The sequence below is a fragment of the Triplophysa rosa genome, linkage group LG5 (genome assembly GCF_024868665.1).
Source record: "Triplophysa rosa linkage group LG5, Trosa_1v2, whole genome shotgun sequence".
Taxonomy (NCBI): domain Eukaryota; kingdom Metazoa; phylum Chordata; class Actinopteri; order Cypriniformes; family Nemacheilidae; genus Triplophysa; species Triplophysa rosa.
The window spans coordinates 9445577-9464301 of NC_079894.1; the positions used below are offsets into that span (position 1 = coordinate 9445577).

The 18725-nt window shown below is 39.2% G+C and overlaps 1 protein-coding gene across 9 annotated transcripts in view; it reads right to left on the reverse strand.

Annotated features, from left to right (window-relative positions):
• The window catches only part of pde4ca (phosphodiesterase 4C, cAMP-specific a), a 50359-nt gene that overhangs the window by 3427 nt on the left and 28207 nt on the right, over positions 1-18725 (reverse strand). For 6 of the 9 annotated variants that reach the window (XM_057333251.1, XM_057333250.1, XM_057333253.1 and 3 more), the window contains 12 exons: positions 11172-11363; positions 8896-8932; positions 8289-8362; positions 8147-8196; positions 5191-5321; positions 3235-3328; positions 2040-2212; positions 1341-1439; positions 1080-1244; positions 748-847; positions 513-667; positions 293-415 (listed from right to left, as the gene is read on the reverse strand). In XM_057333251.1, coding sequence (XP_057189234.1) covers positions 293-415; positions 513-667; positions 748-847; positions 1080-1244; positions 1341-1439; positions 2040-2212; positions 3235-3328; positions 5191-5321; positions 8147-8196; positions 8289-8362; positions 8896-8932; positions 11172-11363 — 1393 coding nt within the window. Of the gene's footprint in view, positions 1-292; positions 416-512; positions 668-747; positions 848-1079; positions 1245-1340; positions 1440-2039; positions 2213-3234; positions 3329-5190; positions 5322-8146; positions 8197-8288; positions 8363-8895; positions 8933-11171; positions 11364-13963; positions 14515-18725 lie in introns of those variants that run through there. The other 3 variants (XM_057333252.1, XM_057333254.1, XM_057333259.1) reach the window with 2 other exon arrangements.

Below are 18725 nucleotides of genomic sequence, written 5' to 3' on the forward strand. Positions count from 1 at the left end.
ATAGTTGATGATAGGTTTAGTTGTTGACCGGAAAATTATGCTATTCGTTGTGATTTTTGCCAGCAATTTAAGACGGTCTATTCAAGTAGATAGGACTGTACATGGCCACCGACTTCCGAAGAAAATGTATTCACTACAGAAATTTTCATTGAATTTCTGTGATTTCTAAAAGTTTTATTTTGAATAATTTTATAACCAGGTTTATTAACTTCCCCACAAATTCCACATTTGAAAAAGCTCCACAGATGCTCAAAGTTTCTGTATGCTAATGTTCTGTATAACAAATGCTAACCTGTATGCGATCAGAATAGTTGTCCAATAGTAGCACGCCCAAACTTGTCACCTTCTTGGTCTCAACCATGGTCTTAAGATCTGCCAACAGATTCATGTGCTTAGACATATCTGTGGCTAAGACCTGCAAAGAGAAAAATGCACATCAGATAAACAAAACCACTTGTTGATAGCATACATGAACTTTCTCTCAGTAGAAGAATGCACAAAGATTTCCCCACCATGTCAATGACCATTTTGCGTAGCGACTGCCTCTGTTTTTTGTTCAAGTTCTGGAAAATGTCACAGTTTTCTTCCTGCAGCAGTTTGAAGCCAACAGCCAGGTGGTGGTTCTCCAGAACCGATGAATCGTTGTACATGAGAGCCAACTCGGAGTCTAAAGAAACGTATTATATTAGTAAACAACACAGTGACCACGATATCAAGTTGCTGTTGCTTCTGGTACGGCCAACTCACTTGTGTTAATGAGGAACTGGTTGGAAACTCCGGGGTGGTCCACGTCGTGTATTGCACTAGCAAACATTGCGGCCAAGATCTCAAGGTCAGTGAATACAGCCTGGAAATACAGAATTGCACATATTAAGCATCTTGCTTTATTTTTGTTATGGAACATTTCATGCCGATTTATTTTATATTGTGATTATTTCATTCTATATATTACATTGTGTTGTGATTATGTTGTGTATTGGCTGCTCGGATGCATGGAGTCCAGAACGATTTCTTAGGACAGTAATGTATGCTCTAATTCTGATTAAAAGAGGAAGAAAAAGGGTGTTTTGGAGACAAACCTCCAGGGCAGGAGTGGAGAGGAGAACATGGGTGGACTGGACCACATCAGCTGCATGGATGTTATTATGGTACGCAACATCTGAGTGGTAATTCTCTTCCAATGTCATCATGTAGGTAATGAATGTGTCTACAGGAATTTTAAAGGATTTCAACAGGTCTCTTTCCTGTGGATTAAAAGTTAAAGGAATTTAAAGGTAAATTGATCCCAAACGACATTAAATGTGTTTCCTTTCGTGCTCCAAACACTTCAAATCACATACCTGGAAGATTGTGTACATTGCTACCATTAACGGTCGGTTGTTGGAATACTCTGATATCTTGAAAATATCCACACCCCATCTGTCGATCTCTTCTAATTCCTGCAAAAGAGAGTTGGATGTAATCAACCCAAATCTTTTGTACAACTGCACAGCAGCCCACGCCAGTGTTGGGTGTACCTAGTTACTAAGTAATTAGTTACTGTAATTTAATTACTTTCCCTTAAAAAAGTAAAGTAAGGGATTACTCTTAATTGTTCTGTAATTAAATTACAGTTACTTCTGATGTAACTGAATTAAATACTGTGTAATGTATACAATAGTGGAATTGACATTAAAATTCAAAATCTAACTTTAAAATGCATGCATTAATGTATCTTTCTCACATTTGTTATAAAAGTCAGTTAATAATTGTACTTTATGTAGTTTTATATTATTTATTTGAATGAATTGAGAGTCGTTTTATGTCTATCCTTGACTCACTTAACTAATCACGGTTGATATAGGATATAGAAAGTAATTAGTAATAAGTATTTAAATACTTTTTGTAGAGAGTAATTTGTACAGTAATCTAATTACACTATTGAATGTGTAATTAGTAACTAGTAATTAATTACTTTTTCAGAGTAACTTACCCAACACTGGCCCACGCTCACCATGATGGATTTGTTTCCTGATAAGATGTTGGGCGTGAGTACTCACCTTGGCCAGCTGATCTTCCTGGTCAGTGCTGACGCCAAAGCGTGGGATGCTGGAAGCTGCCACGCTGGAGCTCTGTGTGGGCTTCTTCACTCCACTGATCTGGGACATGGGCCGCTTCTTCTTCTCCTTCTCCTTGGTTGGTGGTGACATAATCTCCATATCATGTTGCTTTTCTGAAACACAGATTCAGACGACATACAGTCGTAGATGCAGCAACGTACCCTACGTATTAAATTTAGGGCTGTCAAACGATTAATCGCATCCAGAATAAAAGTTTGTGTTTACATAAATATGCCCATTAATTTTGCATTTATAAACACATACACGTATACACATTTAGGAAATATTTACAAATAATTATATATAAATGTTTATTATATTGTTATAGTTTTTTATATTTTTATAAATGATATGCATGTAGGTGTATGTTTTTATAAATACAAAACTAATATGCACAATACACAGACGTATATTATGTAAACACAAACTTTTATTCTGGATGCGACTAATCGCGATTTATCGTTTGACAGCCCTAATTGACATAGATTCAAAGTGCTCCACTGCATTGTGGCAGTAACTGCTGAAGAACATAGGAGATGTGTAGGATAAACAAATACAGGTAGAGATGCTGTATGACGTAGGGTCCAAAAGTCTGAGATCACATTAATGATAAAATAATAATTAATAACAAAATGTTACATTCAAACTTGGGAGTGTCCGGACTTCTAAAATATCCAAACAAACAAACAAACACACATAATGATGTAAAAACCTATGATTTATGATTCTTTACTATTCCTAGAGCACCAGTCAAATAAATACATTTATGACCATGTTCATTCCTTTGTACAAAAGGTCAGATTTCCTTGCTTCCATTGAAGCACACAAGATGCTTCCTGGAGCATTCTCAAATCATGCCGGGATTACATGGTCCATCAGGTTTTGCACAAACTGGAGGAGTCCAATTCTATCTTAAGTGCATGCTGTCATTACATTAAAATGGGGATGATCAAATAAATGTTTTAAACATTTAATTTTTGTGCTTTAAATTGTTATGCTGTTCATGTAATTTACTATGAAAATGCATAATAGTTTTTTGACTTGGCCTCAGACATTTGGATGTCACTGTAGCTGTAGACAACAAACAGACATCTATACTGTACATTTTGTATCTGAATGTAAGCATTAGTTTTACCTAAGAAGGTGCTAGAGATGAACTCCGAGACCTGATTTCCTGACTTGCTTGTTTCTGACAGCTGTGTTAGCTCTCGATTCAGCATCCTTTTAAACTTTAGGACAGAACACAAAAGATAAACATATTCTTTGTGACCATTGTATTACATTTATTTAACTGAGATACACAAGACCTGAAGATGTTGTCTCAATGCACAAAACAATTCACTGATAAACATCATCAAATGTCCATCTTTTGTTTTTTGCTGTACAAAAGACTAAGCATATTTCATTGAGTCAAAGTAGAACATCACATGGCTTTAATGGAAAGTGAGAGTATTCAGATCACAGACACTCAGATCTGAATATAGCAACCCTTCATTCACAGCTTCTACAAGCATCTGAGATTAGGGGCTGGGCTGGGCTGAGCTGAGCTGAGCTGAGGAGTGCCTTTTATCTGTGTAGTGGTATTATGTAATCATACACGAGGTTTCAGAATGAAACACTTTCTACTGAGACAGCAAACAGTAGTACTGTCAGAGCCTCTGTAGAACAGTCTCTCTCTCTCTCTCTCTCTCTCTCTCTCTCTCACACACACACACACACACAAACAGTGACATCAGAAACACCCAAACACACACAGGCTGATATCCTCTTCAACATTATTAACTAGATACACTGCACCATCTGTGATTTACTTAATATCAAAACATCAGACTTCAGATACAATGCGAAAGCTTTGTGCAAATGAACAAATACCCCAGACTTGCAGCATCACCACAACATGAGCATGCAGAACACAGTCCATGTGCACTCTCCTACCTGAATGTACATCCACGAGACAGAGAACAGGTAATTGACGTCTGGCATTTCAGCGCAAAATGAAGCTCGTACAGAACATCCACTGCAACAGAAGCTCCCTCCAGCTGATGCACATGCTACCACCACGTTCTGTGCTGTGGTCCAGATTGCCTGATCTGAATCTAACAGTCCACGCTGCATGTGGCGGCATCATCTCCAGCGTTGCAGAGCTCAACCCAGCACCAGGAGCTCCAGCTGCCACGGACGGACACAGAAGCAGCACCTGTGGCGGGCTGAGAGCGCATGCCGCTGGCTGGAGTCAGGCTGCATCGCTGCCGCATGCTCCACTCTCCTACTCTGCCTGATTCATGTGTAAACAGAGAGAACAGACTCCTCCCCTAACAGCCCCTCTCCCTCCTGCCAGGTAGCTCCCTACTCACTGCCACGCGCCGGATGCGAGCTAGCCAATCAGACAAGCTCTGCAACCGAGGCTAGGTCAAGGGGAGGCGTCTGATTGGCTCTTGGCTCCACAGCATATGGAGGGGCTGGATGGGGTGGATACGGGGGGCTGGGAATGCACCATGTGCACGAGGTTTGAAGACGAAAAGATGCGGGAGTGCCTTGATGCTTTGTGTGTGGATGTGTTATCCTTGTAATGTAAATGTGAGACGTTATTTATGTGAAACTTGTGTTACTGCAAATGTTTTATTTTAAGATTTTTTAAGAAAGGAGAATGGATGTCAGATGCATTATTGATGTTAATAAGGACATGATCACGTATAAGTATGTGTGCATGATAGTGAGAAAATATATCCACGTGGCTACTGCGTGGGTGGGCTAACAAGAGAGAGTGAAGGGGGTGGGGGATACAGATTCATACATGGCTCCACTCATTCACATTTTTCAGCACACGATCTGGTTGGGGTGCTTCAGAATATGCATGCATCCCATTCCAGTCCAAAACAGAAATGCAACGGCTGGATTTATTGCATGTGTAATTCATACAAAGGCATGTGGAGCATCTGGGTATTCCAGTCTGTGGGTGCTGACGTATTGTGTTAGTTGGTTATTTATTCTGCCTTAGAGCCATGGCAACATTTTATAAATGTCCATGGGTGATACCCTGGATATCTGAGGCCTGCCATTAACATGTCATCTGTTATTCTAGAAGCTCTACCTTGTTGGATGCCATCTCGCTGACAGAGTGACGTGTCTTCAGAGTCTCAAGCTGCTCGAGACACCAGTCCAACTCGTCCAGTGTTTCTACTGCCAACTTCTGCAGCTGCTCTTCTGCAGGGCACAGCACGGCTAAGCATTAACATACTTACTTCTGTTCTTTACTGTACTCACGTTGTTCTTTACTGAACTAACATTGTTCTTTACTGTACTCATACTGTTCTTTACTGTACTCATACTGTTCTTTACTGTACCCATACTGTTCTTTACTGTACTCACGTTGTTCTTTACTGAACTAACATTGTTATTTACTGTACTCATACTGTTCTTTACTGTACTCACACTGTTCTTTACTGTACCCATACTGTTCTTTACTGTACTCACGTTGTTCTTTACTGAACTAACATTGTTATTTACTGTACTCATACTGTTCTTTACTGTACCCATACTGTTCTTTACTGTACTCACGTTGTTCTTTACTGAACTAACATTGTTCTTTACTGTACTCATACTGTTCTTTACTATACTCACACTGTTCTTTACTGTACCCATACTGTTCTTTACTGTACTCACGTTGTTCTTTACTGAACTAACATTGTTATTTACTGTACTCATACTGTTCTTTACTGTACTCATACTGTTCTTTACTGTACCCATACTGTTCTTTACTGTACTCACGTTGTTCTTTACTGAACTAACATTGTTCTTTACTGTACTCATACTGTTCTTTACTGTACTCATACTGTTCTTTACTGTACTCACATTGTTCTTTACTGTACTCACATTGTTCTTTACTGTACCCATACTGTTCTTTACTGTACTCATATTGTTTAGCTCGGTACTCACACTGTTCTTTACTGTACTCATACTGTTCTTTACTGTACTCATACTGTTCTTTACTGTACTCATATTGTTTAGCTCGGTACTCACACTGTTCTTTACTATACTCATACTGTTCTTTACTGTACTCATACTGTTCTTTACTGAACTCACATTGTTCTTTACTGTACTCACACTGTTCTTTACAGTACTCATACTGTTCTTTACTGTACTCATACTGTTCTTTACGGTACTCATACTGTTCTTTACTGTACTCACACTGTTCTTTACTGTACTCACATTGTTCTTTACTATACTCACATTGTTCTTTACTGTACTTATACTGTTCTTTACTATACTCACACTGTTCTTTACTGTACTCACATTGTTCTTTACTATACTCACATTGTTCTTTACTGTACTTATACTGTTCTTTACTATACTCACACTGTTCTTTACTGTACTCACATTGTTCTTTACTATACTCACATTGTTCTTTACTGTACTTATACTGTTCTTTACTATACTCACACTGTTCTTTACTGTACTCACATTGTTCTTTACTATACTCACATTGTTCTTTACTGTACTTATACTGTTCTTTACTATACTCACACTGTTCTTTACTGTACTCACATTGTTCTTTACTATACTCACATTGTTCTTTACTGTACTTATACTGTTCTTTACTATACTCACACTGTTCTTTACTGTACTCACATTGTTCTTTACTATACTCACATTGTTCTTTACTGTACTTATACTGTTCTTTACTATACTCACACTGTTCTTTACTGTACTCACATTGTTCTTTACTATACTCACATTGTTCTTTACTGTACTTATACTGTTCTTTACTATACTCACACTGTTCTTTACTGTACTCACATTGTTCTTTACTATACTCACATTGTTCTTTACTGTACTTATACTGTTCTTTACTATACTCACACTGTTCTTTACTGTACTCACATTGTTCTTTACTATACTCACATTGTTCTTTACTGTACTTATACTGTTCTTTACTATACTCACACTGTTCTTTACTGTACTCACATTGTTCTTTACTATACTCACATTGTTCTTTACTGTACTTATACTGTTCTTTACTATACTCACACTGTTCTTTACTGTACTCACATTGTTCTTTACTATACTCACATTGTTCTTTACTGTACTTATACTGTTCTTTACTATACTCACACTGTTCTTTACTGTACTCACATTGTTCTTTACTATACTCACATTGTTCTTTACTGTACTTATACTGTTCTTTACTATACTCACACTGTTCTTTACTGTACTCACACTGTTCTTTACTATACTCACATTGTTCTTTACTGTCCTTATAATGTTCTTTACTATACTCACATTGTTCTTTGCTGTACTTATACTGTTCTTTACTATACTCACATTGTTCTTCACTGTACTTGTATTGTTCGGTACTGTACTTATATTGTTATTTACTGAACTTGTATCGTTTAATTCTATGATGTACTCATGCATTGTTCGGTACTGTACTCATACAGTTCTTTTTCTGTACTCATATTGTTAATTGCTATACACATATTGTTCATTGCTGTATTAATACATTTCTTCACTATACTCATATTGTTTAATACTATACTGTTCACCGCGGCACTCGTACTATTCTTTACTATACTCATACTTATCATCACTGCAATGCACCATTCTTTACTATACTCATTTTGTTCATTGCTATACTTATAATGTTCATTACTTTACTCATACGGTTCATCACTAATTCATTAAGGTACTCACACTTTTCATCACTTTACTCATACTGTTTATTATTATATTCATACAATTCATTACTGTGTTCATACTGTTCATCGTTTCTACTGTTCACTACAATACTCATATTGCTCATGTACTATACTCACACTGTTTAGCCATACTGCTCATTACTATACTATTGTGAATTACTATACTTTAACTGTACTGAACTTACATCAAAGATAGAAATCAGTTCAATTATGATTAAGACTTTAGCCCGGATTTCACAGAAAGGGTCACATATTCATACTACAGGGTACTGTGATGAATGAAAATAGTTATTAAGGCATTGTGCAAAATATACATTTGCTGTGCTTTTCTATGGCAGATTATTTTCTAACCTGGTAGACTTGACTTGCACATGGATGGTGGGTGGCTTCCAGAAGACCTCCTGTAGAGATTTATGTCAGTGGAGATCAAACATAATGTAATGAATAACTGGAGAGGCATCACACAGTTTACTGTAACTGTTAAAAGGCTTACTTGCTCGGCACACGGTCCTGCTGATGGGTCAAAACTGCAAAGTTGCTTCGCACAGTCCTCAAGCTGGCAAGGACCTACAAGAAAAATGTATTTGCTGATAATTGCCATATATTTTGTATATTTCATTTAATCTCTTCTGTTACATGTCACTTAATTGTAACTTCATATTCAGAATAAATGTTACAAAGTGACCCAAAGATTTGCTTAATATGTCTGGCTTTTCTTTCAGACTGTATAAAGAGGACACGAAAGGTATCTGATTTTCAAAGCCATGCAGATTTCACATCTGTCAGCATCCATATTGACAAATGTGGTATTGGATTCCTGGCCTGTTTTGTAAACTGAGAACAGCGATGACGCAAATCCTACGTAAAGCGAGCTGCGTAGAGCGGAAGGGCTATTCCCACCAATGCCAAAGGCAGCACACATCACTTACACAAAAACGCAAGTTTAAAATACTAAGAGATTAATCTGTCTTTGAAAATGTAGGGGGTGCAGAAACAAATGACCACATTCTTTTATAGAGTGACTATTCAAAACCACTTTGTGACACAAACAACCATAAGATCAAATATGCAAGCACGTTTTCATGAACCACTCCACCAACCTGTGCGAACGGAGTAACTATCATGTCTTCTCCATGTCTGCAAAAGAAAATACACAAACCGATCATATATGAAACGCAACATTACACATTTGAATAGACAGCTCATTCTGAGGTCCAGAAAATAACTTGAGGGTATGTGAAAAAGTATAAGTAGGAGTAAGAGTAATGGATGTGGTCTGCTTCACATTACAACACATCATCATTCCAAAGGACAAGTAGGCGGTAATACGCTTTTGAATAACATGCAGTTTGGATGGCAATAAAGAAACACAGCTGAAAACGGGAATACTTAGCGAAAAAAGGCACCTAAGACTCTTTTTGTAGTTGTCTTGATCTCTAATGGGATATTAGGAATCATACATTAAAAGCGGAGGGAAAATCGTCATAATGGGCTCAGCGTGGTCGTGGTCAGGGTGTGTCATGCACGTGTATGTGAGGAGCAGCAGAGGAGAAGTTGAACCAGGGAACACGCTGGGAAATGTGCTTTGATTCATATATTCCAAAGCTTCTTCCGTGAGCCTGAGCGACACTAACACAGCGTCACATGCACATCGCTCATGGCTGTGAAGAAAATACAGAGGAAGTTCTGAGGTTAGACTGGTCAGAGCTTATAGACACTGGGGGGAAAGAATCGGCTTGGATCCTGTAAATGCGGGACGGCATTTTCAAGAGCCAAGTCAATATTTTTCAATATCTCTTCTCACCGAGTCAGCCAGTTGACTTCCCAGTGCTTCAAACTCTCTTTCCTTTAAAAACACAAGGAAGAGTCAGTGACCTGCAGTCCATTAATCACAAACTAAGGTGTTTAGATTGGGGTAAATAGCTTTGACGCAGACTGGAAAAATAAAAGTGGTCCCCTTTTTCCGACGGTAATCCCAGCAAACCGAAGCTGACATGCAAGCGTGCTCGGATGGAAAGAACAGCTGGAAGTGGTAATAATAAGGACTTTTTAACCAGAGCCTTGGACTTTCCAAAATGACAGAGCAACACGATTTGATGTAATACACTATTAAAATGGCGTGTCTTGTGGGAACGGTTTTGCAGACATAATCAACCAGCTGGAGAGAGCCACATCTGTTCTGAGGCCAGCGTTTACAGTCACAATTAACAGAACTTTCTGACTGTAACTGAAGTATAGAGGCTAACATGTGCTGTTTGTAGCGTATCAAACAGCATGCGCAGGCATATAAAACCACAGCAAACGTTTTCGTGGTTACATGTAAGCCACTGATCTGTTGTTTTCTGTTTTTAGCTATAGTTAAATGTATATAATATGTAGAGTGGACACCTACAGGTTCACCTATTCTTGACGGTAACCCTTTTATGCATGAATTTATGACAGCCTCAGTCAGGCTTCTTAGGAAATAAAACAAGATTTGAGATTTTTACACATATTTTGCAGAGAATTACATATTTCCACTTGAGTGCACAGTGTGCATTTTGGTTTGGTTTGAAGAGATCCTGCAGTACACAATAGTGACATATATGGTTAAAAAGAATAAAAGTTTTGTTTTATTGTTTGCAAGGTACATGTATATGAGTCTGTACATCAACAATGATTGTTTTAATGGCTTTGGAATTCAATTATAACAAATCAGAGTTCATGAAATAGATGTACAGTATATGCATATCGCTGCTGTCCTTCACATATTTTGGGATTTTTATTTTTTCATTATATAATTACTATTAGTCACTCCTTGTGTTTGTCACTGGGTTTAGCAAATATCTAACCAATAAAAAGTATTAAAAAAATGCTTGTAAACTTTGACACAACAGTATTTATGTATTTTATTTCCTGAAAAACAGTGAATTTGGACACCCGAGGTTTCAAAAGGTTCATTCAAGGTTCCATTATGCAGGCATAATCGATATAAATTTTCATTTTGTCCCATTGTCTGTAACCTTAATTAAGCAACTACAGCAAGATGTTATATAACTGCAATAGTTGGTATTACAGGAAATGGATGATTTTCTTATTTTTTATGTACAGTAATTGTATTGTTTTGGTAATGTAATATGTGTCATGTGTGGATGTTGCAGCAGCACCTTTACTCTGAATGAATTTCTCCTAAGGGAGACAATAAATACTACCTATACCTTACCAAAAGAACAGCAATGATTTATACATACTGTACATATACATTTAAACATCTCTGATTTAGATTGATGTAGTAATTCATCAAGGTCTGGGGTTAGATGTTCTACATTTTTGTAATTTTTATTTTATATTTATTTTATTTGTATTAGGGGTGTAGGAACGGGGCATAAATACTTACAGCTCACTGGCCGTGGATGAGTTCCGGGACGTGGCCTTGGGTGAAAGGTCAAAGTCAGAATCGGAGCGATACAGGAAGGACTCCCGTCTCTGACTGTGGGAGAAATTGGCCTGCAGCACGAGACCAGAGCCTGGACTGGCCTGAGATTCCAGAGGACTGCGGCCCACTGACAATCCATTCTCCACATCAAAACTGAGGAAAGAAACACAGACGGTTAATACAGTTGACCTAGGATATTTTGCGTTGGTTGATTTTCCTGTTACACTCCTATCATGTTAGATGTACCCAGTGTTTTTACTGTGGTCACGTACGCTTTACGACCTAGCAGGTCATGACCTTGATGAAAACAGGCACACACAATTGCACAGCAAGACTCCCTATTCCTGCGTCAATTCAGACGTAAGCACCAAGCTTGCGAGTTAACATGACAGAGCTACACACTGTACACTACAGTCTCTTTAGTCTCAGCCTCAGACGTCATGCCCACAGACCATTGGCTAAACATCTGGGCCCGGTTGCATAAAGCACCTTAAGTGTAATTTTCCCTTAAGTATACCTTAAGTTTTACTTAAGTTATTCTCCTATTGTCTTTGGTAAAGGAAAATCACCCCTTAAGTGTCATACTTAAGGGAAAAACTTAAGGTGCTTTATGCAACTGGGCCCTGATGCATAAGGCACACTTTTCTGGAAACACTTCAGCACGTTCGAAGTCGTCATCTGATTGGTTGAATTTCACAGGATTTCCGGGAGACGTGTGTGTCGCGTTCTTTAACTGTCCGCCTGGAAACAACATGAAGCCGTCCGATCTAAGAAGCAAGCTGTCGGGTTTACAACGGTTGCGATAAGAATTCATCACTATCGACTAAACACTTCATTCTTAAACGTATGCGAGGTTCACAAAGAAAGCGGCGAAAGCTTCAAGACCTTCCGTACGAAGGTCTGGCTACGCGAGACTACAGTCTCTTTGATCTCCATGACTTCAAACCCAGGATACCATTCAATGCTTCACCAAAATCAAGCCTGCAAGCATTGACACCACGTCACTCAAAAAAGTGAGAACATCAAAACAGTACAGTACTGTAATCCACTTCTTTACTAGGTGCAAAGTCAAGCATGTTACAGTAAATTAGTGTTTTCATCCAGTACGTAGCGTTTTGTCTGAGGAAGCAATGTAGCCAGTGCAAAATGAGTGAAAACTCATATGAGAAGAGGAAGTGCCAATACTGTCAATATACTGTAATGATACCTGCCTGTCATGTTCATATCTGCACATATACAAAACAATTACACTGCAAAAAAAGATCTTTTTACGTATTTTTGAAATAGTAAAAAAAGGTTAAGTTATAGAAATAAATGGCAAAGTTACAAGTTGAATGAATGAATGAATGAATGAAGGAAATTATTCATTCATTCATTCAAAGTTAGGTGTATAATAACATGAAAGACTTATAATTTTAATACAGAAAAAAAAAAAAGTTTTTTTTGCAGCACAGCTGCCAGAATATTACAGTTTTTTACAGGAATGTTTTACAGTGTAGGATGGATAAAACAAGTGATAATAATTGATTCAAACTAAACCACTGATTCAGATATTATTAGTGACATCCAGATTTAAATGAACTTGAAATGATTATATTGTAAGTGAACAGCGACGTCATTCAAGTAAAACTGATCACATGCTGAAAATTGCTCAAATGTTCTCTTTATTTACTATAAGCATATACAGAACAGTCTTGGCATTTAATGCCCATTCACCGACTGTCATAACTCCCAAAATAATTTGACAAAACCCCACATAACAAACCACTCAACATCAACATGCATCTTTACTTATTTTCCTCTAAACACACAAAAAGACACATTAAAATAGACTATTATCCACTCTATGCATGCTGGGAAAAGTCTGACTAATGTTCTGATTTTAAAGTGACTATAGCTAACAAGTGTTAGTTTTAATTAAAGATACAATAAATATTCATGTTGCTGTATTAGTGCAACCTGTAAAAGGTTTTTAAAAGCATAGCTGGAGTGCAGTAAATGTGTCTGTCTGAGTGATGGATTCAGGTTTTGTGGAGTGCGTAAGACCTCGTGAGACACAAGCAGCTCTGAATGGGTTGGATTTCTGCAAGGTCAATGTGATGCTGGAATGCGGAGCTAAAAATAACCTGGGCTCACTGACGTGGGAGCTTGTGAGAGGGCTAAAAATAACCTCCTCAGGTGAAGTCAATTCCCAATCAAACTGGCACACAATTAACACGCCATATATGGCCATTTTATTAGTCAATGGTCCTGCCTCTTCTGCATTCACTGTTAGACAGTAATCTATTCTTATTAAAGGTTTTCATCTACATCGTGCAAGGAGAGAAACAACACAGTCAAGCAATAGCCAAAACATGTTTTCACAAACAAAAAATACATTGCATATATTACTGATATTTGTTTATGGGGTGTTGATTGAAAGGATGCACATTCTTCAGTCCATCAAACACATCAGATGAGTTCCCAAAATGGTTCATTCAGCTTGTAAAATCCAGCTGAATAAATGCACAGCATTTTCTACATCACGTACCCATTCACATCTTCCACAGATGTTGCATGAAGTCAGTGCGAATATCTGTAACACTGCATTACATAATGAACGCAGTGCACCCTATTCGTGTGACAGCATCCAGAAGTGAGCGAGTGAGAAAGAGAGAGAGAGCACCCTATTGAATGGACAAAACACACACATCACCGCATCTCTACTGTACAATCCGGCCGTGAGGGGACACCGCACGCATCTCTAAAAATACCTGTGCTCGGAGCAGCATCAGTCGCATCCATTCGGTTTCTGCGTCCGTCCCTCATCTTTAATGCTGTGTATGGGTCCCTGCAGCCAATGCACACTCAGAGAGAGAGAGAGAGAGAGAGAGAGAGAGCGAGAGAGAGAGAGAGAGAGAGAGAGAGAGAGAGAGAGAGAGAGAGAGAGAGAGAGAGAGATGCTTATCCAAAGCTATTAATAGCCAGTCTCTGTGCAAGAGACCCGCTATATTTAGCTCTGCAGGTAGCCTCAGATTCTTCCCCCATTCATGAATATTTATGGGAAGTTCTGCCGCGCTATTTTCAGACCACGCATCCATCCACCCACACGTTTCCACGTTGCCGTTTTAGAACATCCTTCATCGCTGGGAATTTCACAGCTGAATGAAGTTGCGTTTTATATTGCATGCGGAGAGCGTATAAAAAAGAACACAGGAGCTAAAAATACGCCTGCAAGCGCAAGTAAACAAAAACAAATGTTATATCTGTCTCAGCTTTTTTGGGAAACAAACCCCAAGAGAAATCAAAATAATAGAAATAATAGTAAAAAATTCAATATCAGTGCATTGTGCACATATGCATGCAATTTCAACGTTTTTATAAAATTCATTATTTACAGTTGGCTAGACTTTTATCATTTCAAATATTAAATTGATAAGATTTTTCGATTATTTGGCTATTGAGAGATGAATACTGCATCAGCGATGTACTGATTAAACTTTTAAAAACATCCTAAAGGGAGATCTGTATTTATCAGCACATCATGCAGGAGAACGTGGGAAAGGTCCACTGGCTCCCTGGAGCTTGGCAGCAGTGTTAATAAAGGGGAAATATTGATTACACTATTTTTTTCCAGAGAAAAACTAGGAAGAATACATACAGTATGAACGTAGTACTAGGCCACATTTTGTAAATATAATACTGAATAAGTATAACATTTTTGTCTACGTGTTTTTGCAAATGCATTAACAAAATGAACTGTCAAGTCAATTTCACAATTGTTTAGAGCTCTGTAAGTCTGTTGTGAACTGCACAGTGTTTATTTGGGATCTTTTTCTGTATGACACATTGTAAGAGGAGCCCATAAGGTTAACCTCAGAGTATAGAGTGATCTGTATTTACACTGCCATGACAATTTTTTGCATCATTGGTCAATCCCACCAATAAGCTCAGACAGCTAGAAATGTCACGCGACGTGATCGGAGGTCTTTCTGCTTGCAGTGCTGTGGAAAAAAATGGCTTGTTTTTCTGGGAATAGGATGCCTCCTGTGGCTCATGATAGAATAAGCATGTGTGAAGCTGTCAGGGCATGAAGACAGAGTAGAAGTACAGAGGACTGGTGATTTTATAGGGACAGTTCACCCAAAAATGAAAATTCATCATATACTCACCCTCAGATTGTTCCAAACGTGTATAAATGTCTTTGTTCTGCTGAAAACAAAGGAAGATATTTGGAAGAATGTCAGTAATCAAACAGATCTCATCCCCCATTTCCTGCCATGGTAGGGAGAATAAATACTATGGGAGTCAATAGGGGATGAGATCTGAATGTTTTCTACTATAGCAGTTACAAGCATTCTTCCAAATATATTTCTGTGTGTTCATCAGAACAAAGAAATCTCTACAGATTTGAAACAACTTGAAATTTTTCCTTTTGGGTGAACTGTTCCTTTAAATACGGCTTTTAAATACTTTTAAATTGCTTGTGAAAACGACATGTGAAGAAATAAAAATACATTAAATATTCTGAAAGATTTATGTTTTTCAAGTACAATAAACTAAAAATGAGGCGCTACAATAGTGATGTCAGACTTTTGTTGGATAATTTATTTGAGAACGGTTTAGAAGTTGATTCTAAATAGGGATTAACTTGCTACAAAAGTAAGCTGCTACTAAATCCTCTACAGATGTATGACATGTTGTATGTTTTCCGTCAGTATCTAAACACTTGACACCCACATGCCTCACAAGACACCGTTGCTACGTCAGTTCTATCCCGGGCACATTTACAGGGTTGCACTGCACCATGAGATGACCAGATAGTAAACACAAACTCTAGTCAAAACATCTTGTGTAAAATACAAAGATGTTTGTTTTAGGCCCGGTTTCATAGACAAGGCTTAGCCTAAGTCAGGACTATGCCTTAGTTAATTTAGGCTATATAAGTCACTTTTATTAAAATGCCTTAGAAACAACATTACCGATGTGCATCTTGAGACAAAACAATGGCACTGATATATTTTAAGGTATGTCAGGGCAAGATATTTTCAGTTAAGACAGATCAAAATTCCTTTTAGTCTGGGACTAGCCTTAAGCCTTGTCTGTGAAACCGGGGCTTAAAAGACAGAAAGATGGGGCAATGAGTTCATATGAATTCTAGTCTCGCACTTAATTTCATGGTGGAATAACCAGTCTATGGGGACACAGCCAAATAGCTGTTTGTCCTGTTCCTCTTTCCGTTGTTTCTAATCAACAAGAAGAAAATGACATTTAAGACTTCGCATGACGTCAATGGACACCCATGGGCCCAGACATATGAACATACCACAGGAGATTTGGAAGACAGCTGTTGCCACACAATAAACTGTTACTGTGTTGCACAACACAGAACGACTGAAAGTTTGCAATTTGAGATGAAAAGTGCAGCTAAGACTACTCCAAAGCAAAGGTGCATTTAGGTTTTATAAAGACCTTTTGTTTTGAGATAGAAGCCTCACGACAGGGGACATTACCGATCTGATGAAGCTGCTAATTACAAGGTCAAGCAACAGGTCACACAGTCTTGCGTAGACACTGCAGGCAGAGGATGTGTTCACAATTGTTTAATCACCGCTTGTGTGCATGCTGCTCTTTCCTAATTGTACACATAAAAAGTGGAGCACATCCATACCGGCAAGAGCCGCAGAGATTGTATAAAGATTTCTGAGGCACAATAGGGTGTACCGGGAGTGAGAGCAGCGCTGTGATCTCAGCTTTCCACTGAACATTTATGGTCAAGATTAAAAATAAACTCGGTTTGTCTCTGATTTAGACTGACATTTTAAGCACGAGCGGGGGTTCGCCAAAATTAAGTCATAGAGACGCCGCATTACCCTGATATTTCCACATAGAATACAGTACATTTTCCTGCTATTTCGGAGAGGTTCACGTACAGCAATCTGGTGGTGAATATTGTGTTATCAAGAATGAAAAGAGTATTTAAAGTTTCTAAAGATGTTTTCACAATAGGATGTTACTGGAATTATTTTCCATATATTACTCTGAACTCTGGCACACTTTTGAAATCTGCAGTACCCTTATTGAAGTTAGTGTAAACTCACCTTCTAGGGGCACATTCAACCCTGTTAATAACCTGTTAGTGCAGTAAAATTAGCCATGTGTACGCCATTGCGCAACACATTATAAAAACACTCACATAATTCTTACTGTAACGTCTGTCAGCTGTAGTCTCCATCACTGCTGGATTTATTATGTTGATCACCCTCACCTGTTTGTAGTTAACCTCGTCACTTCTGTCTACATAAGCCTGGTCTGTTCTTTCAATCATTGCAAAGTCTTGTTTAGTGTTACACCCTGCATTTTCTGAGCATTCTCTTATATTGGACATCGTGTATGACCTTTGGACTGTATTTTGGTGTTGTGAACCTCTGCTGCCTGCCCTGACCATCGCCTGTTTTGTGGACTCTGTTTAATAAAGCTGCACTTAGATCCTCATTCATCAAGCCTCAGAGCAGTTCGTAACAGAAGACTTTGCCACGAAACGGATCTAGCAGCCGAATTGGCCCAGAGCCAACATCACCATCCGTCATGGCCTCCAATCCAGAGTCCACTCGCAAAATGGCCGCCAATCCAGAGTCCAATCGCAAGATGGCCACCTCATTAGAATCTGCTGCCAAGAGGGTCTCCAGCCCAGAACTTCCAGTCTCCATGGTCCCCAGTCCGGTGGTCCCAAGTCCGCTGGCGTCCGTTCCTGAGGAGTTGTCCTTGGAATCAGCTCTGCCAGTTGTGGCTGCTGCTCTGCTGTGTGCCTGGGCTGTGCGCTGCTCATCCGCACCGGTGGCCGCTTCCGAGTTCCCCGCCTCGTCCAGGGTGGACGCTTCCGAGTTCCCCGCCTCGTCCAGGGTGGACGCTTCCGAGTTCCCCGCCTCGTCCAGGGTGGACGCTTCCGAGCTCCCCGCCTCGTCCAGGGTGGACGCTTCCGAGCTCCCCGCCTCGTCCAGGGTGGACGCTTCCGAGCTCCCCGCCTCGTCCAGGATGGACGCTTCCGAGCTCCCCGCCTCCCTCCAGCCCGGCCAGCGCCTCCGTGCCTTCCAGCCCGGCCAGCGCCTCCGTGGCTTCCAGCTCCTTCTCTGGCTCTGCACCACGGTTCCCACCACTGCACCACGGTTCCCATAACCCTTTGCTGGACTCATGTTGATCACCCTCACCTGTTTGTAGTTAACCTTGTCACTTCTGTCTAAATAAGCCTGGTCTGTTCTTTCAATCATTGCGAAGTCTTGTTTAGTGTTACACCCTGCATTTCTGAGCATTCTCTTATATTGGATATCGTGTATGACCTTTGGACTGTATTTTGGTGTTGTGAACCTCTGCTGCCTGCCCTGACCATCGCCTGTTTTGTGGACTCTGTTTAATAAAGCTGCACTTAGATCCTCATTCATCAAGCCTCAGAGCAGTTCGTAACACTTACGCAAATGTGGCTTGATGTGTTACACTTTCATGTAACCATTTACTCAAAATAAAGAGCAGTTAATGCGT